The 26,655-nt window shown below is 47.6% G+C and overlaps 1 protein-coding gene across 2 annotated transcripts in view; it reads right to left on the bottom strand.

Moving 5' to 3' along the window:
- Nucleotides 1–26,655, bottom strand: part of DNAH3 (dynein axonemal heavy chain 3) — a 952,415-nt gene that overhangs the window by 378,352 nt on the left and 547,408 nt on the right. For both annotated transcript variants that reach the window (XM_063934423.1, XM_063934424.1), the window contains one exon: nucleotides 5,374–5,490. In XM_063934423.1, coding sequence (XP_063790493.1) covers nucleotides 5,374–5,490 — 117 coding nt within the window. The remainder of the gene's footprint in view (nucleotides 1–5,373; nucleotides 5,491–26,655) is intronic.

Below are 26,655 nucleotides of genomic sequence, written 5' to 3'. Positions count from 1 at the left end.
GAAAAGAGATGCCCACCGGAGAGGCCGCACCTCGTTTGCAACTGCGTACACATATGCAGCCTATATGCAAGAACTAGGAACATCTTGCCGAAGGGTAGACATATGGCTATGCAGACTGGACCCAGCAGTAGTCACATAGACGTCATGTTTTTGTACGTTAAGGCACGCAGCTGATGTAAGATTCACGCCCTAAAAACGGCCATGACACATCCGCATTTAACTACTCCCCGCAAACACCATGTTAACACCCTCACTTTCTGTCAATCACTTTGCAAAGGAGTTCTCATTGCGTGCCGGTTTCACAATGGCATCTTGACATATGCGCAATGCGAGTGTGGCACATGCGCAGTCTGCCGATAATCGCTCAGTTCCATGGAACGTCGGCTTTGTGCACTTCTCTGAATCAGGCCTTTAATTCAATCTATTCAGCTGAATAATGACTAAGATGTTTCTGATTTTGAATAGTCTTTTGAGATGGTCTAATGGAAAGGATATGTATACTTAAAACAGATTTGGTTTCTATTTATTTATAAGCTGTCTCAGGAAATGTAACATTTATGTTTATATGTTATTAATGTTGCAGGAAGTCTTATTGTTTATTAGCTTGATTGTAGAGATTTGTCAATGTGACTTGTGACTCAAACTTTAGTAATGTGAGTCTAATACATAGGGTTCATAGGGGTGTAGTATGGTAGGCCGGCGGTCGGGCTCCCGGCAACCAGCATACCGGCGCCGGGAGCCCGACTGCCGGTTTACCGACAGTGTGGCAAGCGCAAATGAGCCCCTTGCGGGCTCGCTGCCCTCACCACGCTGCGGGCACGGTGGCGCGCTACGCGCGCCACGCTATTTTATTCTCCCTCCAGGGGGGTCGTGGACCCCCACGAGGGAGAATAAATGTCGGTATGCCGGCTGTCGGGATTCCGGTGCCGGTATACTGTGCGCCGGGATCCCGACAGCCGGCATACTGAAGACCACCCGTTCATAGTAGGGAAGCCAATCCTGCCCCATTTTATAGGACTGAATTGTACAAAGATATCCTTCCTTCCTGTCTTGCTTTCCTTCTACCTCATCCCGCCTCCGGCATCCCTCTCACTCCTGCCTTTAATTTAACTTCGTCACACAGCGGTGGTCATAAGAGCTTCTCTTGTCAGCGTGCATATTGTCCAGTCCTCTCCCAGGCTCAGCTGCAGTAGAAGAGTTGGAGTCATGTGATGCCGTTGCTCTCAATCATGGATTGGCTGGGAGCTTGCCACACAGTCATAATACCACAGCATAAAGCGTTCCCAGCCAGTGATCGAGTGCAACTGTATCATGGGATTCCATCTATTCTATGGGCTGCTGGGAGATCCTGAGAGGACCAGATAATGCACCTGGAATAGATAAGGTAAATATCATCCCACTGCCACAAGCCCAAACCCCAGTGTGTTAAGGATCTCATAATACAGATGTATAGTCATACATATTTGCTGCAGTCTGGCCAAACAGCCCCTCTTGGCATGCCTGGTCACACGAGACTGCTAGCGTCGGGTATTTTTTTTTACCGAAAAATGTGTCTTATTCACAATGCAACTAGGATGCACCAGGAGACTGTGTTGATTAATTTGATATGCAACACATGTATATTTGTGTTTGACTGATACCCCTTTCACACCGCAGCTTATACCCGGTATTTTGCCGTTTTAACTGGCTTCCTAAACGGGTCAAGCTGCGATGTGAAAGGGTCCCCTTCAATTTACCGTTTTCAAAATACCTGTATTTTGAAACGGTAAAAAAGAAGGGTCCTACCCGTTTCAGTCCCATTTCACTGTGCAGTGTGAAAGGGTCTGAAACGGTATTTGCAAGCCCCAGCAGGTCATAGGCTGTCTCCATGTGTGATGTCAGCAGCCACAACCAGGAAACAGCTTGGAAAACACAGGAGACACATGTGAGAGTGGCTTTATAAACGTTTAAATGGGAAAAACACGGAAAAAAATGGCGTGGGGTCCCCCCTCCAAAGCATAACCAGCCTCGGGCTCTTCGAGCTGGTCCTGGTTCTAAAAATGTGGGGAAAAATTTGACTGTGGATCCCCCGTATTTTTAAAACCAGCACCGGGCTCTGCGCCTGGTGCTGGTGCAAAAAATACGCGGGACAAAAAGAGTAGGGGTCCCCCGTATTTTTTACACCAGCATCGGGCTCCACTAGCTGGACAGATAATGCCACAGCCGGGGGTCACTTTTATACAGTGCCCTGCGGCCGTGGCATTAAATATCCAACTAGTCACCCCTGGCCGGGGTACCCTGGGGGAGTGGGGACCCCTTCAATCAAGGGGTCCCCCCCCAGCCACCCAAGGGCCAGGGGTGAAGCCCGAGGCTGTCCCCCCCATCCATTGGCTGCGGATGGGAGGCTGATAGCCTTGAGTAAAATGACAGAATATTGTTTTTTCCAATAGTACTACAAGTCCCAGCAAGCCTCCCCCGCAAGCTGGTACTTGGAGAACCACAAGTACCAGCATGCGGGAGAAAACCGGGCCCGCTGGTACCTGTAGTACTACTGAAAAAAAATACCCAAATAAAAACAGGAGGCACACACCGTGACAAGTACAACTTTATTACACACTGCCGACACACATACATACTTACCTATGTTGACACGCCGACTGCCACAGTCTCCGACGATCCGAGGGTACCTGTGAAAAAAATTATACTCACCTGCCAGTGTCCAGAGATAAATCCACGTCCAGAGATAATCCTCGTACTTGGCAAAAAAAAAACACGAACACCCGAACCACCGGACTGAAAGGGGTCCCATGTTGACACATGAGACCCCTTTCCCCGAATGCCGGGACATCACGTGACTCCTGTCACTGAGGTCCCTTCAGCCAATCAGGAAGCGCTACTCCGTGGCGCTCACCTGACTGGCTGTGCGCGTCTAAGCTCAGACAGCGCATCGCACAGCTGCCTCCATTACTTTCAATGGTGGGAACTTTGCCGTCAGTGGTGGGGTTACCCGCGGTCAGCCGCTGACCGCGGGTGACCCCACCACTAACCGCAAAGTTCCCACCATTGAATATAATGGAGGGAGCTGTGCGATGCGCTGACAGCTCAGACGAGCACAGAGCCAATCAGCAGAGTGCAAGGACGTTGCGCTCGCTGATTGGCTTACGAGACCTTTCAGTGACAGCAGTCACAGGGGGGGGTCTCTCTGCATTCGGGGAAAGGGGTCCCATGTGTCAACATGGGACCCCTTTCAGTTCGCTGGTCGGGTGTTCGTTTTCTTTTTTTGACAAGTACGTGGATTTATCTCTGGACCATGGATCAGGCGAGTATAATTATCTTTTATTTTCAGGTACCCGTGGATTCTACTTGGAGAAGAGGACCGACTGCTTCGTGTCAACATAGGTAAGTATGTGTGTGTCGGCAGTGTGTAATAAAGTTGTACTTGTCACGGTGTGTGTCTCCTGTTTTTATTTGGGTATTTTTTTCCCAGTAGTACTACAGGTACCAGCGGGCCCGGTTTTCCTCCGCATGCTGGTACTTGTGGTTCTCCAAGTACCAGCTTGCGGGGGAGGCTTGCTGGGACTTGTAGTACTATTGGAAAAAACAATATTCTGTCATTTTACTCAAGGCTATCAGCCTCCCATCCGCAGCCAATGGATGGGGGGGACAGCCTCGGGCTTCACCCCTGGCCCTTGGGTGGCTGGGGGGGGACCCCTTGATTGAAGGGGTCCCCACTCCCCCAGGGTACCCCGGCCAGGGGTGACTAGTTGGATATTTAATGCCACGGCCGCAGGGCACTGTATAAAAGTGACCCCCGGCTGTGGCATTATCTGTCCAGCTAGTGGAGCCCGATGCTGGTGTAAAAAATACGGGGGACCCCTACTCTTTTTGTCCCGCGTATTTTTTGCACCAGCACCAGGCGCAGAGCCCGGTGCTGGTTTTAAAAATACGGGGGATCCACAGTCAAATTTTTCCCCACATTTTTAGAACCAGGACCAGCTCGAAGAGCCCGAGGCTGGTTATGCTTTGGAGGGGGGACCCCACGCCATTTTTTTTCTGAATTTTACCATTCCATCTAAAAAAAAATATATATTTTAAAAAATATATAAATAATACTTGTGCCTTCAAAAAAGACAAACCAAGTACCTAATCCCTTCTAATATAAATAGATATGCTTCAAGCTGCTGGGTTCCATCGTACGACTATCCAAATTATTAATAATTAATTAATTAATAATTATTAATAATGTGTGGGCCAGAAAAGTCCATTTATAATGACAACCACTGTTTTCTATGGGTGAAACGGGTTCAGTGTGAAAGGTACCAAAACGGTAATGAAATGGTAATTTACTGGTTACAACATGAGATGTGAAAGGGGTTTAACTGCTCAGACCCGTTTTAAGAACCATTTCAAATACCATTTCAAAAGCAGGTTTTGCGATGTGAAAGCAGCATGAGTCTCTGAATCTGCATAGAGAGTGCTACAATGCAGCGGACGTGGCTTCTTTGCCAGGTTCTTGTGCTTCATATACAGGAACATCCGCACAGAGATATACAAGTGACACATATCACATTAATCAGCACAGTCTCCCCGTGCGCCTGACGCCCAAGGCTAGCGGAGTTGCATGGGATCTGTCAGCTGACTCGCCAGGCACCTCGTGCTATGTAGCGTACCAGGGACGTGCGGTGAGCTAAAAGGCTAAGGAGGCACTAGCTAGCACCAGAGCCAGATTTACACACAAAATATGAGCCAAAGGGTACATCTGGGCATTAGAGACAGGTTCAGCAGTATAAACGCCTGGAAATTTGGTGAGTTTTGATCAGAGATGTGCGGAAAAGATAAGCAGGTGAGGCACTGCCTCACCTGCCATAGACTTTTTACTCCAGAGTTTTGGCTATAAAAATGATTAGAATAATGCAAAGAAGATATTTCAAACATATTCTTGGTATTTTTCATATACTTTATACAGTGAAAACTCTGGCACAGACGTAAATATGACTGGAAAGGCTCTGCCTCACCTGCCTCACCCCACCGCACGTCACTGTAGCGTACTAAGGTTAGAGGGATGAGGACACATCTGTACTGGGATTTAGTTATAATACCGGGTAAATCTGGGACTCTTATCCCCAGACAGGGAAATTATTTGTTCCTCTAGTGATTCTTTCTTTATATCCTTTTTGTGAAGGTTAAAATATGAACATGTGTTTCTAGAATATCTAGGAATCATATTAAACTGCACTTGTGACTGCGCACCACCCTGTATTTTCAAGTATGTTTGTGCATTATTCCCTAACTTAAATTGAAACATTTAATCACATACTTGCTGTGAAATGTCTAATTAAAGCAATTAGACTGCACATAATAGATTAGGTAATTAGTGTTACAATTTCCACTTACTCTGGCTTCAGTTTCAATCGGTTTAATGAACGGAGAACCGCACATTGTTTGTGTCTTAATAATGTGATCATCAAGAAGTAGCTGAATATCATCGACCGCTGATAGGATGCTTGTATTCTGTCAAAAAAGAAACCAAAGTTTGCATTAATATATTTATTTAACAAACATGAAATCAGCCTACCAACAGTGGATTCATTAACCAATGCTACTTACAACACTTCTTAAAGTGATTAACAACAATATCACATACGCTTAAATATATGAAAAATAAGGTAAGGTAATATACAAGTTATGTAAACCAACTACAAAGGATTAAAGTTCCATCGTGTTAGAATGGCAGAGTACTAATGCTTTAGCAAGGGCGCATAGACTATTCTAATCTTTACAGATCCACCCTGATCAGAGCTGGCCCTAACCAAAATGATGCCCTAGGCAAAATTTTGGCTGGTGCCCCCTAGCACCACCACTAGTTCTGCCTCTGACCCTGCACCCCTTTCCCAGCACCATCACCCCCCACCCATAGCAGTCCTTTTTTTTTGTTTTCCTACCCACTGTATTTTAAATAAGAACAGTGTGCACATTCGGCGCACAGCCCAAAAAGGTATGTGTTTTTGCTGGCAAGGGGCATGGCCACACAATAGTACCCCAATTCAACTTTTGCCTCACAGTAGTGCAACTTTATTCACAATTTATCATGTGATAGTGTCCCTTATTCACATTACATCACACAGTAGTACCACTTTACCTTATATACGTTACTCCTCACAGTAGTGCCCCTCATTCACATAACATCATACTGAATTGCTCCTTATTCACATTACACCACACCATATTGCTCTTTATTCTCATTACACCACACCATGGTGGTCATTCCGAGTTGATCGCTCGTTATTTTTTTTTCCGCAACGGAGCGATAAGTCGCTAATGCGCACGCGCAATGTCCGCAGTGCGACTGCGTCAAGTAAATTTGCTATTAAGTTAGGTATTTTACTCAGGACATTACAAGGTTTTTTCTTCGTTCTGGTGATCGTAGTGTGATTGACAGGAAGTGGGTGTTTCTGGGCGGAAACTGGCCGTTTTATGGGTGTGTGCGAAAAAATGCAGCCGTTTCTGGGGAAAACGCGGGAGTGGCTGGAGAAACGGGGGAGTGTCTGGGCGAACGCTGGGTGTGTTTGTGACATCAAACCAGGAACGAAATTGACTGAACTAATCGCAGTGGCAGAGTAAGTCTCGAGCTACTCAGAAACTGCTAAGAACTGTCTATTCGCAATTTTGAGAATCTTTCGTTCGCAATTTTGCTAAGCTAAGATTCACTCCCAGTAGGCGGCGGCTTAGCGTGTGCAATGCTGCTAAAAGCAGCTTGCGAGCGAACAACTCGGAATGAGGGCCCATATTGCTACTTATTCACATTACACCACACCATATTGCTCTTTATTCACATTAGACCACACAGTAGTGGCCTTTCTATACATTATGCCACACAGTAGAACACCATATACACATAATGCCACACATTGGTAATGCATTTATACACATAATACCACACAGTAATGCCCCTTACACATATGAAACACATTATTAATGTCCTTATAAACATAATGCGCCTTACACATTATGCCAACCCTTATTAATGCCCTTATACACATAATTTCCCTTACACATATGCCACACATTGTTAATGCCCTTATACACATAATGACACACATAATGTCCCTTACACATATGCCGCACATTATTAGTGCCCTTATGCACATAATGACACACATAGTGCCCCTTACACATATGCCGCACATTATTAATGCCCTTATACACATAATGACACATATAGTTCCTGGCGTGAGTCAACTGGCAGTTCTGCTAACGTCGGGTGCCTATTTTTTATGAAAATACATCTTATTTGCATTGCTATGTGGCTAGGATGCACAAGCAGCTTCTGCTGATTAAAATGATATGCGGCATGCCTATATACTGTGTGCGACTGTGGCTGTATCTGCATACGAAATGCTACACACAGAATATAGGCATGCCACATATCATTTTAATCAGCAGAAGCTGCTTGTGCCCCTAGGCATACCAGATGCCCTAGGCAACTGCCTAGTTTGCCTATGGCCGGCTCTGACCCTGATACAGTACTACCATTTACTCTTCTTAGCAAGCTCTGGGCCTACACCCATCTACTCTGAGGCTGATTCAATGTCAACTCCCTGGTATGTGAATCCACCAATACCCTACTAGTTAGCAGTATAAGCACTTCCTTTATGTAAGGTATAATATTGAACTCATCAATATACTAATAAATATGCAGTAATGTCAAATCATGGTCTTCAAGGACTATTTAAAAAACAACATTTTGAATTGACAATCTGACATTTAGAAGTTAGATTATAGTGGAGATGAATTTCATTATAACATTATTTTTTAATTTTACAGTATTCTTCTCCAATAAATATCAATTTACAAAATCCAGAGAATAAGGACAGCTAGTATGAACTGCATCAGGTTGGTCAATTTAATAAAGCAACATTTAAGGGCCCTACACATTGGCTGATCCGCCGCCGAGCTGCCCGACGTCGGATACGGCCGACGGGCGACCCGGCGGCGGAGGGGCAGTGAAGTTTCTTCACTCCCCCCGTCACCCGGCTGCACTGAAGTGCAGGCAAATATGGACGAGATCGTCCATATTGGCCTGCATGTACAGCCGACGGGGGACCAGCGATGAACGAGTGCGGGGCCGCGCATCGTTCATCGCTGGAGCTTCCACACTCAAAGATATGAACGGTATGTTGTTCATTTATGAACGAGATCGTTCATATCTTTGACTGATGTCGGCCAGTGTGTAGGGCCTATTACTGTAGATGGACACATCTTTAAAACCTGTGACTATCCCGGGCAATAAGGACATTTGGCCAATATGCAACTGAGCTTAATGACCTTCGGATCTTGAAACAGACCATAGCATCAATACCTGATATACTCTATCCTCTAGATCAGCGGTGGCCAACCTGTGGCTCTTGAGCCTCATGTGGCTCTTTCTTTATTCAAATGTGGCTCCCGCCACTCGAAGTCATGTGACCACAACAGATCCAGAAACTGCTGCACTCCAGCCAGACAGGCAGCAGCAGCACTACGGAGACTGAGAACTGAGAGAGGTGAGAAACCCACTGGCAAACAGAGGACACATAAGGGGCTGCTGCAATGGCACGAGGTGTATTTTCGGGGGGGATGTAGTGACACATGAGGGTCCTGGCAGGAGTGACACAGGAGAGTGCTGGCAGGAGTGACTCATGGGGGAGCTGGCTGTAGTGACATACTGTAGGTGTGTGCTAGCAGGAGTGACACATGAAGTAGTTGGCTGAAGTGACACAGTAGGGTAAGTGGAAGTGGCTTTTTAAATGTATTTTATGTTGGATCTGGCTTTAAAAATGTATTTTATGTGGATCTGGCTTTTTAAATGTATTTTACACCAGAGGCGTGGCCTAGCAGGCACAAGGCCACACCCCATTTTTGCATGTGCGCCTGTGGCTTGATGTCAGCTCTTTGACGTGCCTAACAAGATTTTTTGGCTCTTTGTTTCTGACTTGTTGGCCACCCCTGCTCTAGATCCTCTAGAAAACATATTTACATGGTCAACATATACAAAGACATATGCAAACATTTTAATTGGTTTCTAAACAGAAAATCATAAAACAAAGCTTAGTTTATATAGCCACAACCACAACACAATCTGTTCATGAAATTGCAGCTCATCAATACAGTGGGAACCTGTGATGTTATTGAGATTATGCCTGACGTCACCGAGCACTGGCTACTAGATAATTCATATATTGCAATTATATGGGTATTGGGATTGAAAAATGGTCAATCCCGGGATTCCCGGGACACCTGGGATTGACTTTTCCCTATGTGTCCGCCCCTCTTGCCCCACCCTGCCCGCTGCTCCTGCCCCGCACACATAACTCACAATACGACAGAGGCGGGAGGGTGGTAGGCATCCTTCGGGCTCGGCAGCGGGTGATGGCGGACAGCTGACTACGCAGCGTGACCTGTGACTGCACGTCACGCTGCGCAGGGGGAGCCGGGCAGCGTCTGAGCGTCCTGAGGATGCTCATCGCTGCCCATCTTTAAAAAAACAAAGGGCCACATGATCCCTCAATCCCTGGAATTGGAGCTTCCAATCCCGTGATTGAATCCCGGATGATTTTTGGCCTAAATCCCGGGATCCCGCCGATCCCGATCCCGGGATTGGCCACCCTACCCTCTTGTATTCCAGTGTGACAGACAAAGCATGAAGGGCCCACCAGGGAATGCAGTGGTAGGGGCTCAAGTTTGAGGTGTGTGGTCAGCCACCAGAGGGGGTGTGGCCAGTCATCACAGAGGGACTTGGCTAACCAATTGAGAAGCATTGGGTATGGTATGCCGACGCCGGGATCCCGACCGCCAGAATGCCGGCAGGGGTGCTAGTGCAACAAAGCCTGTTGAGGGATCGGTGGCTTGGTGAGCTCGCCACAGGTTCTATTTCCACTCTATGGGTGTCGTGGACACCCATGAATGGGAATGGCCCCTGTGAGCCGGCTTTCGGAATTGTCAGTGGTCGGGATTCCGGTGTCGGTATCCTGACCGCTGGCAATGTAACCAGATCCCATTGAGAGGACTTGCAAAGACCAGGACTCCTTTATAAAGGGGAAGTCAGGGGTGTGTCAGGGCCGGATTAAGGGCCACATGGGCCTGAAGCTAAAGATAATCAAGGGCCTATTGTGAGAATCGGGCAGTGTGAGAATCGGGAAAGTGTGACAAGTGCTGTTTTGGTGTGGCCAGAGCCATATGGGCATGAACTCCCCTACAATATAAGACCCATTGTCTCCCTAATTATGTAAAAAGAGTAAAATTGCATAATTTTGTGGGAAAAATAGAAATAGAATCTTAAGAGATATGATTTATGGCCATCTATGTGGCCAGCTGATGGCTGGTCATCATCATGCTGCCATGATCATAGGCCTATTTTTATGTGGAGGCCTGGAGCTGTAGCTTCATCCGCCCCATTGTTAATCTGGCCCTTGTCAGGACCACACACTTTTACTGGCAGGAAGGCTAATCTTGGAGTAATTTACATAGAAATAAACCCAAGCACCCAAGTTCATATATGATCCTGCTCCACCTAGTTACTGACCCCCAGAGGAGGGGGTGAGGCTCTCAGGCAGTGTGGCCTGCTGGGGATTTTCCTTGTACATGTGTGGGCCAGTCCAACTCTGCATTCCACCCACTTCCTAGTCAAATGGGCGGGGCGGGTGTGTGTGGGATATTGATAGCATTTAATCAACTCTACCTGTACAGTACTCAAAGTATGCAGTTGTGTTCACGAACAGATATGATTCATTGTAAATTAGATAGATAATGTAAGGCAAAGGAGGACAAAACTATGCAATACTATAGTACAGAGCTAAGCATTCTGATACAATCCTGAGGCCGCATGGGTGACCCTCAAGCATTCTAAAGTGACACACAGTTCCCTTAATCTCAGTAAAATGTTACAATACAGTCATAGAAAGAGACACTTATCTTTAATGACATATCATAGCTGCTATTTTACACAATCCTTACAAGCTATAACAAAGAAATCTGATAATAAAGTAGGAAGGCGCGGGGGTCCGTATATGGAGGCACGGAGGACCGCACGGTGCCCGTCACTGCTGTAGAGAATGATTGTTTTGGCTGCGAGCAGGCTGCTGCCACAAGAGATAAGAAGGCTGTGATGGAGCAACATTGCTACTCCCACATCTTTCCTTCAACTACATCAACATGTTATTAAATGAGGACTTCTTGCTTTAAAGACATCAAAATATGTTAAAGATGAAGTACACTGAAGGGGATCAGTACTAAATGCCGCCGGTCGGAATCCCGGCGGTCGAAATACCGACGCCGGAATCCCGACCGCACAATCCCGACAGGGGTGGTGAGCGGAACGAAGCCCCTTGCGGGCTCGCTTCGCTCGCCACGCTCGGCACACTATTATATTCTCCCTCTATGGGTGTCGTGGACACCCACGGAGGGAGAATATGTCGGGATTGTGGCGGTCGGGATTCCGGCGTCGGTATTTCGACCGCCGGGATTCCGTCCGGCGGCATCCTGACCGCATCCCCACTGAAGCAATACATTACATATGCTTACCCTGCGGCTGAGAAATAAAAAATCATTTCATATTTAATACCAAATGGAACTAAAAGAAGACAGCCCAATATAGGCAAACATTACTTCTGACTTTATATTTGCATTTACTTTCTGTGGTTAAGCTCATTTATCAAAGATGCATTTACTCAATGCTCATTTCATTAAGACTGCAGCTAACAGAATGTGCTACATATTTTTTATCCTTAAAGGACCTGAACAGAGGAGTTGGACTATGGGCGGCAGTCTAATCATAATGTGGTGCACTGTGTAACCTCTGGAGCATATCTTGATGGCGCTACACCTACTCTGAGCAGCTGCACATGTCTCTCTTGCAGGCAGTAAGGGGCGTATTCATTATCCTTAATTTGTCACATTTTCTACACTACCCATACTGTAGTATGGGGATGTAGAAATTGTGACATTCATCAAACTCCGAAAATGCATTGTTTTTGGAATTTAAAAGTGAAACTGTTCGCCAAAGTACAGTAACCGAATCTCTTCACAAGCTGTGCAGCAGAAGGTAGGAGGAGGGGGGCTGAATCCTGCAGCTGGGTAGACCTGGCAATAAGGTGCCAGCAGGGCGGAAGGGGGAGGAAGGGGGCCGGCTGGGGGGCGTCAGTGTAATCAGTGCTGGCTGGGGGCTGCATAGCTCCCTTCTGCAGCCAGGTAGCTGCAGTTATCAGTGCTGGCAAAGGGGAGTGTAGCTATGGGCAGCGCGTCACCAGCAAGGAGGGGGGAAGGGGTGCGGGTGTCCTACAGCTACAGTGGAGTGCCAGGAGGAGGAGGCGGCAGACCAGCAGGGGGATTGGAGAAAAAAAAACTGCATGCGCAATGTGAGGAAGTCCTTATGGACGCTTCAGCTGCAGGGGGAGAATTATAATTTTTCCGGGATATTTTTATTAGAGAGGAATGATGAATAGTGAAAAAATTGTGAAATGAAAGGGTGAGAATTGAAAACTAAAAATTCTCATTTTACAATTTTTTCATGATGAATATCCCTTATACCCCTTTTCCACTGTGTAGCACGGGTCGCAGCCGTGTCGCCTGACACCGCTGCGACCTGTGTTACAGACCCCTTTCACACAGCGCTCACCAACCCGGCTTATTGCCGGGTTGGTGACGCTGCTAGTGACGTGGCAGGGGCGGCGCTGGGAGATCACATGATCTCCCAGCGCCACCCTCCCATACACTGTAAACGGGAGCCGTTTCGCCTCGACACGTGTTCAACCCGGCTAGCTACCCGGGTAGGATTCCCGGATCACTTGATCCGGGAATTTGCAGGGGGACCCTTTTCCACTAGGGAAAAACACGGGTAAATGCGCGCCCCCGCGCATTTACCCGTGTTTAAAAAGCTAGTGGAAAAGGGGTATAAGTCAGCACCAGAGGACCGGGAGCATTTTTGAAATCACACTGGCAGCGTCTAGAGCGCTGTTTATGATTTCCCTACATGAACGGAAAGACTGTCCTCAGAAGTGCATCTTACTCACAGCTAACTACTTCTCATTTCAGTTGTTTAGCAAATTTGATCAGAGAATACCAGTGATATCACCCTGCTATCATACTAATAGTACATGCAAAACAAAAGCCATAACTTATAACCCAATCCACCGATAAGTCTCATTTCTGTACAAATCTGTGTAAATTGATCATGTTGAAATCATTTAGCATACAGGTCCTGATACAAAGCACAATGCAGACCAGTATTGTGAATGTAACGTGTGTGTTTTCGCACATGCTCAGGAGCCAAGTGACTATGGGTGATGATAAGTCAAACGCAAATCCGCCATATCTCTAGCTGAAGGAGTGCAACTGGCTGGAAACAGAGAGCTCGCACATAGGTTCATTATAGAAAGGGTCAGTAAAGGGAGCTGCGGGCTATGCAAACTGGTGCGTACATGTAATTACAGCTGGTGAAAGTGCGTGCTTGTCATAAGCAACTATATACCGTTATGTTTTTTATTTTCTATTGAACCCCAATGGCAAGGACACAAACTTAAGATACGGTAGTATATGGTGAGAAAATACACTAGTACAGGTATAAAGTGATGTTACATGCTTGACAGTTCAGGGTCAAACCGCGAATGGATAACATGAGAGATCACTAAACAGCATTTCAGAAACGGAGCAGACAGAGTAGTCAATAAACACGCCAGAAAGTCAAAAACTGATGTCTTACTCAAAGCTCGCAAATGGTATGCACAAGTACAAGTTCACCTAGCAATCACCTAGCACTGACTACTAGTTGAGAACTCCTAAGATCTGATCACAGACAGTCAGGGCCGTCTTAACAGCAGTGTAGGCCCCTGGGCACAGCAATGCACTGGGCCCCCTACCCACTCTCCAGCGGTAGGGGTGGGTGGGTGCTATCAGCGGCTGGTAGGGGGTGTCCTATCTTCCACTGAGCATGTAGGACCTGGAGCAGTAATTTCTGCTAATTACTCTTTCTCTAACGTCCTAAGTGGATGCTGGGACTCCAAAAGGACCATGGGGAATAGCGGCTCCGCAGGAGACTGGGCACAAAAGTAAAAGCTTGAACTAGCTGGTGTGCACTGGCTCCTCCCCCTATGACCCTCCTCCAAGCCTCAGTTAGATTTTTGTGCCCGAACGAGAAGGGTGCATGCTAGGTGGCTCTCCTGAGCTGCTTAGAGTAAAAGTTTATTTTAGGTTTTTTATTTTCAGTGAGTCCTGCTGGCAACAGGCTCACTGCATCGTGGGACTAAGGGGAGAAGAAACGAACTCACCTGCGTGCAGAGTGGATTGGGTTTCTTAGGCTACTGGACATTAGCTCCAGAGGGACGATCACAGGTTCAGCCTGGATGGGTCCCGGAGCCGCGCCGCCGGCCCCCTTACAGAGCCAGAAGAACGAAGAGGTCCGGTGAAATTGGCGGCAGAAGACGTTCCTGTCTTCAACTAAGGTAGCGCACAGCACTGCAGCTGTGCGCCATTGCTCTCAGCACACTTCACACTCCGGTCACTGAGGGTGCAGGGCGCTGGGGGGGAGCGCCCTGAGACGCAATAAAAACAGAAATACCTTAGGATGGCAAAAGAAATACATCACATATAGCTCCTGGGCTATATGGATGTATTTAACCTCTGCCAGTTTTCCAGAAAAAAGCGGGAGATAAGGCCGTCGTGAAGGGGCGGAGCCTATCTCCTCAGCACACAAGCGCCATTTTCCCTCACAGTTCCGCTGGAAGGACGGCTCCCTGACTCTCCCCTGCAGTCCCTACAGAATCAGGGTAAAAACGAGAGAGGGGGGGCACTATTGGCAGCTAAATTATAAACAGCAGCTATAAAAGGGAGTAACACTTATATAAGGTTATCCCTATATATATATATATATATATATATAGCGCTCTGGTGTGTGCTGGCAAACTCTCCCTCTGTCTCCCCAAAGGGCTAGTGGGGTCCTGTCCTCTATCAGAGCATTCCCTGTGTGTGTGCTGGGTGTCGGTACGATTGTGTCGACATGTATGAGGAGGAAAATGATGTGGAAGCAGAGCAATTGCCTGTATTAGTGATGTCACCCCCTAGGGAGTCGACACCTGACTGGATGGTTGTATTTAAAAAACTACGTGACAATGTCAGCACTTTACAAAAAACTGTTGACGACATGAGACAGACGACAAATCAATTAGTGCCTGTCCAGGCGTCTCAGACACCGTCAGGGGCGATAAAACGCCCGTTACCTCAGTGGGTCGACACAGACCCAGACACGGATACTGAGTCCAGTGTCGACGGTGAGGAGACAAACGTAATGTCCAGTAGGGCCACACGTTACATGATCACGGCAATGAAGGAGGCATTGAACATTTCTGACACTACAAGTACCACAAAGAAGGGTATTATGTGGGGAGTGAAAAAACTACCAGTAGCTTTTCCTGAGTCAGATGAATTAAATGAGGTGTGTGATAAAGCGTGGGTTTCCCCCGATAAAAAAGTGCTAATTTCTAATAAATTATTGGCACTATACCCTTTCCCGCCAGAGGTTAGGGCGCGTTGGGAAACACCCCCTAAAGTAGATAAAGCGCTCACACGTTTATCTAAACAAGTAGCGTTACCGTCTCCTGATACGGCCGCCCTCAAAGAACCAGCGGATAGAAGGCTGGAAAATATCCTGAAGGGTATATACACACATACTGGTGTTATACTGCGACCAGCAATCGCATCAGCCTGGATGTGCAGTGCTGGAGTGGCGTGGTCGGATTCCCTGACTGAAAATATTGATACCCTGGATAGGGACAGTATATTACTAACTATAGAGCATTTGAAGGATGCATTACTATATATGCGTGATGCACAGAGGGATATTTGCACCCTGGCATCAAGAGTGAGTGCTATGTCCATTTCTGCCAGAAGAGCGTTATGGACGCGACAGTGGTCAGGGGATGCGGATTCCAAACGACATATGGAAGTATTGCCGTTTAAAGGAGAGGAGTTATTTGGGGCCGGTCTATCGGACCTGGTGGCCAAGGCAACGGCCGGAAAGTCCACCTTTTTACCCCAGGTCACCTCTCAGCAGAAAAAGACACCGTCTTTTCAAACTCAGTCCTTTCGTTCCCATAAGTACAGGCGGGCAAAAGGCCACTCATTTCTGCCCCGGGGCAGAGGAAGAGGAAAAAGACTGCACCAGGCAGCCTCTTCCCAGGAGCAGAAGCCCTCCTCTGCTTCTGCCAAGTCTTCAGCATGACGCTGGGGCTTTACAAGCGGACTCGGACACGGTGGGGGCCCGTCTCAAAAATTTCAACGCGCAGTGGGCTCACTCGCAAGTGGACCCCTGGATTCTGCAGGTAGTATCACAGGGGTACAAACTGGAATTCGAGACGTCTCCCCCTTGCCGGTTCCTGAAGTCTGCTCTACCAAAGTCTCCCTCCGACAGGGAGGCAGTTTTGGAAGCCATTCACAAGCTGTATTCCCAGCAGGTGATAATCAAGGTACCTCTCCTACAACAGGGAAAGGGGTATTATTCCACGCTGTTTGTGGTACCGAAGCCGGACGGCTCGGTGAGACCAATTTTAAATCTAAAATCCTTGAACACTTACATAAAGAGGTTCAAATTCAAGATGGAGTCACTCAGAGCAGTGATAGCAAACCTGGAAGAAGGGGACTATATGGTGTCTCTGGACATCAAAGATGCTTATCTCCACGTCCCAATCTACCCTTCTCACCAAGGGTACCTCAGGTTTGTAGTACAAAACTGTCATCAGTTTCAGACGCTGCCGTTTGGGTTGTCCACGGCACCTCGGGTCTTTACCAAGGTAATGGCCGAAATGATGATTCTTCTTCGAAGAAAAGGCGTTTTAATTATCCCTTACTTGGACGATCTCCTGATAAGGGCAAGGTCCAGGGAACAGTTAGAAGTTGGAGTAGCACTATCTCAGTTAGTGTTACGTCAGCACGGGTGGATCCTAAATATTCCAAAATCGCAGCTGATTCCAACGACACGTCTCCTGTTCCTAGGAATGATTCTGGACACAGTCCAGAAAAAGGTGTTTCTCCCAGAGGAGAAGGCCAGGGAGTTATCCGAGCTAGTCAGGAATCTCCTAAAACCAGGCCAGGTGTCAGTGCATCAGTGCACGAGGGTCCTGGGAAAAATGGTGGCTTCTTACGAAGCGATTCCATTTGGAAGATTCCATGCAAGAACGTTTCAGTGGGATCTTCTGGACAAATGGTCCGGATCGCATCTTCAGATGCATCAGCGGATAACCCTGTCGCCAAGGACAAGGGTGTCTCTTCTGTGGTGGCTGCAGAGTGCTCATCTACTAGAGGGCCGCAGATTAGGCATTCAGGATTGGATCCTGGTGACCACAGATGCCAGCCTGAGAGGCTGGGGAGCAGTCACACAGGGACAAAATTTCCAGGGCTTGTGGTCAAGCATGGAAACATCTCTTCATATAAACATTCTGGAACTAAGGGCCATTTACAATGCCCTAAGTCAAGCAAAACCCCTGCTTCAGGGTCAGGCGGTATTGATCCAATCGGACAACATCACGTCAGTCGCCCACGTAAACAGACAGGGCGGCACGAGAAGCAGGAGGGCGATGGCAGAAGCTGCAAGGATTCTTCGCTGGGCGGAGAATCGTGTGATAGCACTGTCAGCAGTGTTCATTCCGGGAGTGGACAACTGGGAAGCGGACTTCCTCAGCAGACACGACCTTCACCCGGGGGAGTGGGGACTTCATCCAGAAGTCTTCCAAGAGATGGTAAACCGTTGGGAAAAACCAAAGGTGAACATGATGGCGTCCCGTCTCAACAAAAAACTAGACAGATATTGCGCCAGGTCAAGGGACCCTCAGGCAATAGCGGTGGACGCTCTGGTAACACCATGGGTGTACCAGTCAGTGTATGTGTTCCCTCCTCTGCCTCTCATACCAAAAGTACTGAGAATCATAAAAAGGAGAGGAGTAAGAACTATACTCGTGGTTCCGGATTGGCCAAGAAGGACTTGGTACCCGGAACTTCAAGAGATGCTCACGGAGGACCCGTGGCCTCTACCTCTAAGAAAGGACCTGCTCCAGCAGGGACCTTGTCTGTTCCAAGACTTACCGCGGCTGCGTTTGACGGCATGGCAGTTGAACGCCGGATCCTGAAGGAAAAAGGCATTCCAGAAGAAGTCATCCCTACCCTGATAAAGGCCAGGAAGGATGTAACCGCAAAACATTATCACCGCATTTGGCGAAAATATGTTGCGTGGTGTGAGGCCAAAGAGGCCCCTACAGAGGAATTTCAACTGGGTCGCTTCCTACATTTCCTGCAAACAGGACTGTCTATGGGCCTAAAATTAGGGTCCATTAAGGTTCAAATTTCGGCCCTGTCGATTTTCTTCCAAAAAGAACTGGCTTCAGTGCCTGAAGTCCAGACGTTTGTCAAAGGGGTACTGCATATACAGCCTCCTTTTGTGCCCCCGGTGGCACCTTGGGATCTCAATGTGGTTTTGGGGTTCCTAAAATCACATTGGTTTGAACCACTCACCACTGTGGAATTAAAATATCTCACATGGAAGGTGGTAATGCTGTTAGCCCTGGCTTCAGCCAGGCGTGTCTCAGAATTGGCGGCTTTATCTTATAAAAGCCCTTACCTGATTTTTCACACGGATAGGGCAGAATTGAGGACTCGTCCTCAATTTATCCCAAAGGTGGTTTCAGCGTTTCACGTGAACCAGCCTATTGTGGTGCCTGCGGCTACTAGGGACTTGGAGGACTCCAAGTTACTGGACGTAGTCAGGGCCCTCAAAATATATATTTCCAGGACGGCTGGAGTCAGGAAATCTGACTCGCTGTTTATCCTGTATGCACCCAACAAGCTGGGTGCTCCTGCTTCTAAGCAGACGATTGCTCGTTGGATTTGTAGTACAATTCAGCTTGCGCATTCTGTGGCAGGCCTGCCACAGCCAAAATCTGTAAAAGCCCATTTTACAAGGGAGGTGGGCTCATCTTGGGCGGCTGCCCGAGGGGTCTCGGCTTTAAAACTTTGCCGAGCAGCTACTTGGTCAGGGGCAAACACGTTTGCTAAATTCTACAAATTTGATACCCTGGCTGAGGAGGACCTGGAGTTCTCTCATTCGGTGCTGCAGAGTCATCCGCACTCTCCCGCCCGTTTGGGAGCTTTGGTATAATCCCCATGGTCCTTACGGAGTCCCAGCATCCACTTAGGACGTTAGAGAAAATAAGAATTTACTTACCGATAATTCTATTTCTCATAGTCCGTAGTGGATGCTGGGCGCCCATCCCAAGTGCGGATTGTCTGCAATACTTGTATATAGTTATTGTTACAAAATTCGGGTTATTATTGTTGTGAGCCATCTTTTCAGAGGCTCCTTCGTTTATCATACTGTTAACTGGGTTCAGATCACAGGTTGTACGGTGTGATTGGTGTGGCTGGTATGAGTCTTACCCGGGATTCAATATCCTTCCTTATTATGTACGCTCGTCCGGGCACAGTATCTTAATTGAGGCTTGGAGGAGGGTCATAGGGGGAGGAGCCAGTGCACAACAGCTAGTTCAAGCTTTTACTTTTGTGCCCAGTCTCCTGCGGAGCCGCTATTCCCCATGGTCCTTACGGAGTCCCAGCATCCACTACGGACTATGAGAAATAGAATTATCGGTAAGTAAATTCTTATTATTACTGCACAGATGGGGCTAAACTGTAGAAGGGGGCATTGGGCTGAATGAAGATGCCCTGGTACATGACTTCCAGGGTGGTAGGGGGTGTTTAATACGTAGGGGAGGGGTAGATAGTGGAGTGGGCTTAATATTTATCATTTTCCAGTGGGAGCACAGCTTGCTTGACTGCAGATATCTCCAGTTCCTGAAAATATATTTCTTAGCTTTGAATGGGATAAAAAACGAGAGAGTTCCACCTTTCAGGAGGTACTGGGGACTTGGGGAACAGAGTTCAGGAGCCGGAGCAATTCACCAACAAAAATTTAAAACTGCATATTAGGCTTGTGAAGCTGGAGCAGGGACCAGCTGCTAGAAGGCTGATATCTCTGGTTCTGGGCATAATAGAGACAAGCTGCCAGTGTCCAGCGAAAGGGGAGAGTCCCATCTTTTGGATTATACCCTCAGAAAAACTGTAAATCAGACAGAACCTGAGATATCTGGCTGGGAAGAGCAATTAACAGGCTCAGATGGGGTCCACTGCTTTCACGTTGGATATCTCTGGTTCCCCAGGGCCGATTTTCAAAAATCTGGTACCCCTGGAAAGAGGGGACCCTCAGCTATCAGCCTAGGGCCCTTATACTCCTGGGGCCCTTGGGCAAGAGCCCATTGAGCCCATACGAAAGGACGGCCCTGCAGACAGTTTTATTTTTGTGCGCATGCACAGTCACTTTCACACAACTCTAATAGCTGGAAACCCATTTCAGCCTGCTAGAATGTCTACAAACACCTGAGAGCCATATCAAAAGGTTAACTTGCTGAAGTAAGTGGCACAGACTTTAAATGAATGCTGAAATATCACAACACATACAGTATCAGTGACTGTGACAGTACTGATAATGATGACGGTTATGAAATAAAGGTGGTCATTCCGAGTTGTTCGCTCGCAAGCTGCTTTTAGCAGCATTGCACACGCTAAGCCGCCGCCTACTGGGAGTGAATCTTAGCTTAGCAAAATTGCGAATAGAAATTTCTTTGCAGTTTCTGAGTAGCTCGGGACTTACTCTGCCACTGCGATCAGTTCAGTCAGTTTTGTTCCTGGTTTGACGTCACAAACACACCCAGCGTTCGCCCAGACACTCCCCCGTTTCTCCAGCCACTCCCGCGTTTTTCCCAGAAACGGTAGCGTTTTTTCACACACTCCCATAAAACGGACAGTTTCCGCCCAGAAACACCCACTTCCTGTCAATCAAATTACGATCACCAGAACGAAGAAAAAACCTCGTAATGCCGTGAGTAAAATACCAAACTTCTTAGCAAAGTTACTTGGCGCAGTCGCAGTGCGAACATTGCGCATGCGCAATTAGCGGAAAATCGCTGCGATGCGAAGAAAATTACCGAGCGAACAACTCGGAATGACCACCAAAGTGCCTAGATAGAACTGAGCAGTCACATACAGACGTGTGCTTTTACACTGTGGCTTCAGTTGCGCCAAATAACCCTTTTTGGCGTGCCAGGTTCTAGGCGACTTAGCCGCAATGAGCATTTTTTCACTCAAAATTTGCATCTTATTTCACAAATAAAACTAAAAAGTAACAAAGCTGTATTGCTGGTGTACGCAGACCACTGTGCACTGGCGTGCGCAGCACATTTTATTAGGGGGTGCACCATCGGAGGGGTGTGTCTAGCACCGCCTTATGGGCGTGATTAGCACCATCTATTGATGGTCAACGCATATAAAATATCCACCTTTGTACCAATCCTAATAAAGCAGATACATTGTCAGATGTTGTGGTGTGCACCAAACAAACACCCCTGATGGCACTCACTGCAATTACACTGCTCCTCCTCAGTCTAGTCTGGCTCCCCCTCTCTTTCCCCTGCAAGCTGCAGCAGCTTACTTACAAGTCAGTCACTCACTGACACTGACAGTCACAGACTAGTACTGCTGCTGCTGGAAAAACAAGTGACGTGTCAATGCTGCTGCCAACCTCCTGCCAGTATTGAATTTGTCTTCCAAAGAGGAACGCTGGCTGCATGCTGCTCCTCATCAGTGGCTGGCGTTGGCATAGCATAGAAGGAGAGAGGTGGGCGGGTGTGACGGGTGGGCGTGCGAGCAGCATGACGTAATCACATCACACTGTTTTTGTACATGGTGGTGGAGCTGGGAATTTGAAAGATGGTGGCAGTGGCACCCTTGATTAACCCAGGCGTCCGGTCAGTAATGCAGTCCTGCAGGGTGCAGCGCAGAGGGGACAGTAATCAGCCTGCTCAGCAATCGCTGCATCAGGCATGTGAGATCGGTGTGCCAGACATTAGGGGGTGCCTGTGCGCACCAGGCACCCCCCCTGCGCACACCTATGCCACTGTGATTTGTGACATTTGTACATCTGTGCAAATAGCCGCAGATTTATTGTGCTTAATCTTTGACACTGTATGTGTGTTAAACCAATTCCTGTGTGGTTTTTAGTACACTTTGATCAAGCTTTTGCTGATTCTGCAATGCGTATAAGATGCTAAATGTTAAGAAAATGACAGCATGTCACTCCTCCCAGAGCATATCAGTTGTGCCGGGAGTCTGGTGCCGTATGGTATACAGACTCTAGGGGATAAATTTACTAAGATGGGAGTTCTATTTAACATGGGATGATTCCAGGTATTATCTTCTAGATGGTGCTAGATAAATGAGAAGTAGACTCTGATTGGTTGCTATGGGCAACATCCCATCTTAAATAGAACTCCCATCTTAGTAAATTTACCCCTAGGTGTATAATGACACATTTGTAGATCCATACAATTCTACATATGGGCAAAAAATCACGTTTAGTTCTGTGCACGCAGTGTAGAAGCAATTATGGCGGATGCGTTCAATTCTGCAATGGCTCCATAGATTACATAGATTTCACTAACCTTACCACAATTGCATGACATCTAGATTAGGGAGGTCAATCCCGGGATCAGGATCGGCGGGATCCCGGGATTTAGGGCCAAAAACGGCCGGGATTCAATACCGGGATTGGAAGGTCCAATCCCGGTGATTGAGGGATCAGCGTTGAGCGCACTCAGGATGCTCAGATGCTGCCCGGCTTCCTCCTTCTGGCTCCCCAGGGCAGCATGACGTGCAGCGAAGGGTCACGCTGCGCCGTCAGCTGCCGCTGTGGGAGAGAATATGAAGTTTCCTACACGACCGCCCGCGGTATACGGTGAGTCATGTGTGTGGGGCGGGCGGGGTGAAGGGTGCGGCCACATAGATAAAAGCCAATCCCGGGTATCCCGGGAATGCTGGGATTGACCATTTTTCAATCCTGATACACGGGAATGAAAAAATGGCCTGGGATTGGCCTCCCTAATCTAGATGCCTTCCATTGTAAAATCCAAATTTAACAGCATCTTCAGAACAGTCAGAGTCACTTTAAGACCCCAAGACACCTTAGGCAAGATACTAATACGAGACCTTGCCCTTCCTCCTCTGTTTGTAAAAACAAACAAACAAACAAACAAACAAACCCAGATATGGCACTCGGAGCCATTCAATGAGGCTAATTCAGATGTGGATGGAGGTGCCATTGCTGCTGTTTCCTTGGAAGCAGCAGTGATAGCTATGTATGTAAATGCAGCAGGCAGCGTTTATTACAAGTAGACACCTCCTGCTGCATAGTGATCAAAGCTGAGTCCCAGGACGCCGCATCGGATCACTACAACACCATCAGGGTGCCGCAAGCCACCTGTTGTAAATCCTTGTAAGAGGCCAATGATGGAGATCCTGGCCTCTTCCCTCCCCCTAAACAGCGGCGACATGCCTCCCTTTATTTCAAATGTGCAAAGTAGTGAACATCAGTACTTTGTGGCATGGGACGCAGGATCATCCGGACCTGAATGAGGGCCAATGTCCACTTGGCAGTAAATGAGAGGCTAGGTTGCTAAACAGATGAACTGGCTAAGGTGACATGTTTTCACGCTGGGAAATTACTCTGCTACAGTAGCTTGGGCACATAAGCGGCAAGCCTTCCGAGTTTGACCAGTCAACTAACCAATTGGTACATTTAAATATCTAAAATTCCATAATTTTATGTTCGCGTGTATGTGCTGTGCTAGCCTAGGCATGTAATATATACATGTTGTGATTATAGAATGCCCTGCCTTGCTCCTTGTCCTCCTACATACAGAAAAGAAGAGGCACAGCACGTAATAAGTGCAAAGACATAAGAATATGGTAAAACTGTATGTGTCTGTCATCCCCATTATTTTTATTCTCAACAAATGCAGGACAGTAAGGGCTGAAACACACACGCCGGCTTTTGCCGGCTGGGAAAAAGCCGGATGGCTTTTTCCCGTGCCGGTAGTTTCATTAACAGTGTGAGGGGTAGGGTCCTGTCACACTGCATGGCCCCGGCCCGGCTGCCGGGTTGCAGCCGGAAATATCCACTGGAAGGTCCGGCTGCCGGGCTGGGGCCGTGCCGTCTTTGAAGGCAGTGAACCGTGTGTGTGAAGGGGAGCTTTCACACACAATGGTTTTTTTCCAAGCCGTGTCTGCAGCTGCGCATGCGCACAGCATCACACACAGCTCAAAGCCGTTGTGTGTGAAAGACTCTGCCAGATGGCAAAAAGACGGACAAAGTTTGTCCGGCTTTTTACCATCCGTGAGAAACCGGCGCATGTGTTACAGCCCAAACTATGTATATAGTTGCCCCAATCCAAAAGGTGGACAGTCCCTGGGACAGGTGTAAATATATTTTTGTATAAACACTTCAATAGCTCTGTAGTACAAATGAAATATGTACATTTTCTTTTAGAAGCAAACTGTTTAATGGTGTTAGTGTGAAACACAGTCTTGTTCATAATTATGGAACTTCATTAAAAGCCATTAATTGTTGCAGATGTCTCTTCCACAATGTTTAATGACTTTGTTAAAGACAGTAGCACTGTGTAGCCAGATAACACACAATGAAAATGCATTTGCTGTGTAATTATATACTAAAGATACGTTACATTTAGAAACTGCTTGGCACCACACGAATATGAACAGAAGGAACTAAACAATTAAGTAATATTTCATTGGCATAAACAAATCTGCTTTCTGAGAGCTGTCAGTCATGATGATATTTTAGTTGTGCTTGACCTTTATTGTCAAACATGTATTCCATTATAAAACTCTTTCAAAGTGAACCATGTGACCCAACCGAGACCACTACTGATCAATATAAAGGTACGTTTTCCAGGAGTGACATGACTCTACTCTCTAAATATAAGTGATGATACCAGGGGCAAACGCAGGATTTTCTGGGGGTTCTATATATAGTATATGTAGCAGTAGTGAACAGACGACTCTTATGTGATTATAACACAAAATTGTTACACCTTCAGCAAAAACCGCAGATTCTGCGAGATATATCACTTAAAATCTAAAATTACGATAAAGTTCAACTTATTTCACATGTTTATTAAAAGTTCATTAAACATAGCAAAAAGGTATCCACTGTTTTACAGAAACCTTTTTTTCTCCTACTTCTATTTGTGTAGATTGCAGGTCACAATAGGGACAGATAACAGGGGCTATCTACACAGGGTGGTTAGACTGGCAAATGTCCAGTGGCCGAAATTGTGAAGGGGGCCCACCCCAAAATCAGTAGCTAGATACTGTAGACCAGAGATTTTCAACCTTTTACAACTCGTGGCACACTGAACAAAATGTAAATATTGCCAAGGCACACTCAAATATAATGGTGATGCATGATGCAGTTGCATGTCCTAGGGTGTCATGTCGCAGCTTCTCCATAGGTAACGCCTGAGCCACATCTGAGAAAGCCAGAAGAGCCCAACACTGCCCGGGTCCAAAATTAGAACTGGCTCTGCAAACACTAAACCCACCAGTATTGATCATTCTAGGGCCTCAGTAGTGGCAAAACACTGACGGGCCTGGCTTTGCTTCTATGGTGGCACACCTGGAGACTGCTCAGGGCACACTAGTGTGCCACGGCACAGTGGTTGAAAAACACTGCTGTAGACTAAGGGGGTCATTCAGACCCGATCGCTCGCTGCAGTTTATTGCAGCACAGCCATTGGGTCGGAACTGCGCTGGCGCCGCAGTGTGCCGGCACATGCCGGATGGCTGAAGGCCGTCATTCCCTAGCTATCGCCTCTGCCTGATTGACAGGCAGAGGCGGTCGCTGGGCGGGAGGGGGCAGCACGGCAGCGTTTGACCGCCATTTTGGGGGCGCGGTCCGGCCAGCCGCAGGAGCTGCACTGGCCGGGTGTTACTCAACAAGTACAAAAGCATCGCCGCTGTGCGATGCTTTTGGACTTGTGCAGGCGGGGGGGGGGGGGGGGGGGGCGGACAGACATGCGGGACGGGCTAGCCCTGTGCTGGGCATCCCACCTAATGTCTGGGAAGATGATTGTAGCTACGATCAACTCGGAATGACCCCCATAATGTGTTATTTGTTTCACATCAGCCGCTGCACTAGGGCGCCGCCCTAGACTCCTGTGTAACTAGCCAATGGGAGTCTGTGGACGGGCTTATACAGGAAGGAGAACTGAAGCTGAGAACTGCCCCTAGTGCTGCTGATCCCAGGGGTCAGGCAGCTGTCACACATATTACATGCAACATTAAAGGTATGTGTGACAGGACGGTCCCGTACGAAAGCACTCGCCGCTTTCGCGTCCCGTCTCCTGCGCACAGATTGGAAGGTTAGGTCACACGAGGCCTGACCACATAGGGGATTCCCGCTTACCGTCAGTAACCGCCTGTTACTGACTCCACCCACTGCGCTGTGGGCGGGTTTATGCTGCCACCACCAAACTCCTAACCTGCCGTGGCGTTTGGAACCACGGTTCTGCTCTGTATGTGCCGACGCACTGCCTTACCACACCTGTGTGGTGTTGACGAATCCCCACTAGCCACTTGCTAAGCCTCTACCGGTAGCTGGCGGAAGGCGGAACTTGGAGATGTTAGGTGCTTCCCTGGACAGCCGGAGGACGGGACTATGTTTGGCATAACCCTGTAGGTCACAAGATGACG

The sequence above is a fragment of the Pseudophryne corroboree genome, chromosome 7 (genome assembly GCF_028390025.1).
Source record: "Pseudophryne corroboree isolate aPseCor3 chromosome 7, aPseCor3.hap2, whole genome shotgun sequence".
In the NCBI taxonomy this organism is placed as follows: Eukaryota; Metazoa; Chordata; class Amphibia; order Anura; family Myobatrachidae; genus Pseudophryne; species Pseudophryne corroboree.
Note: the sequence above shows the minus strand (reverse complement) of the source record. Positions and strands in the feature narration are given on the sequence as shown.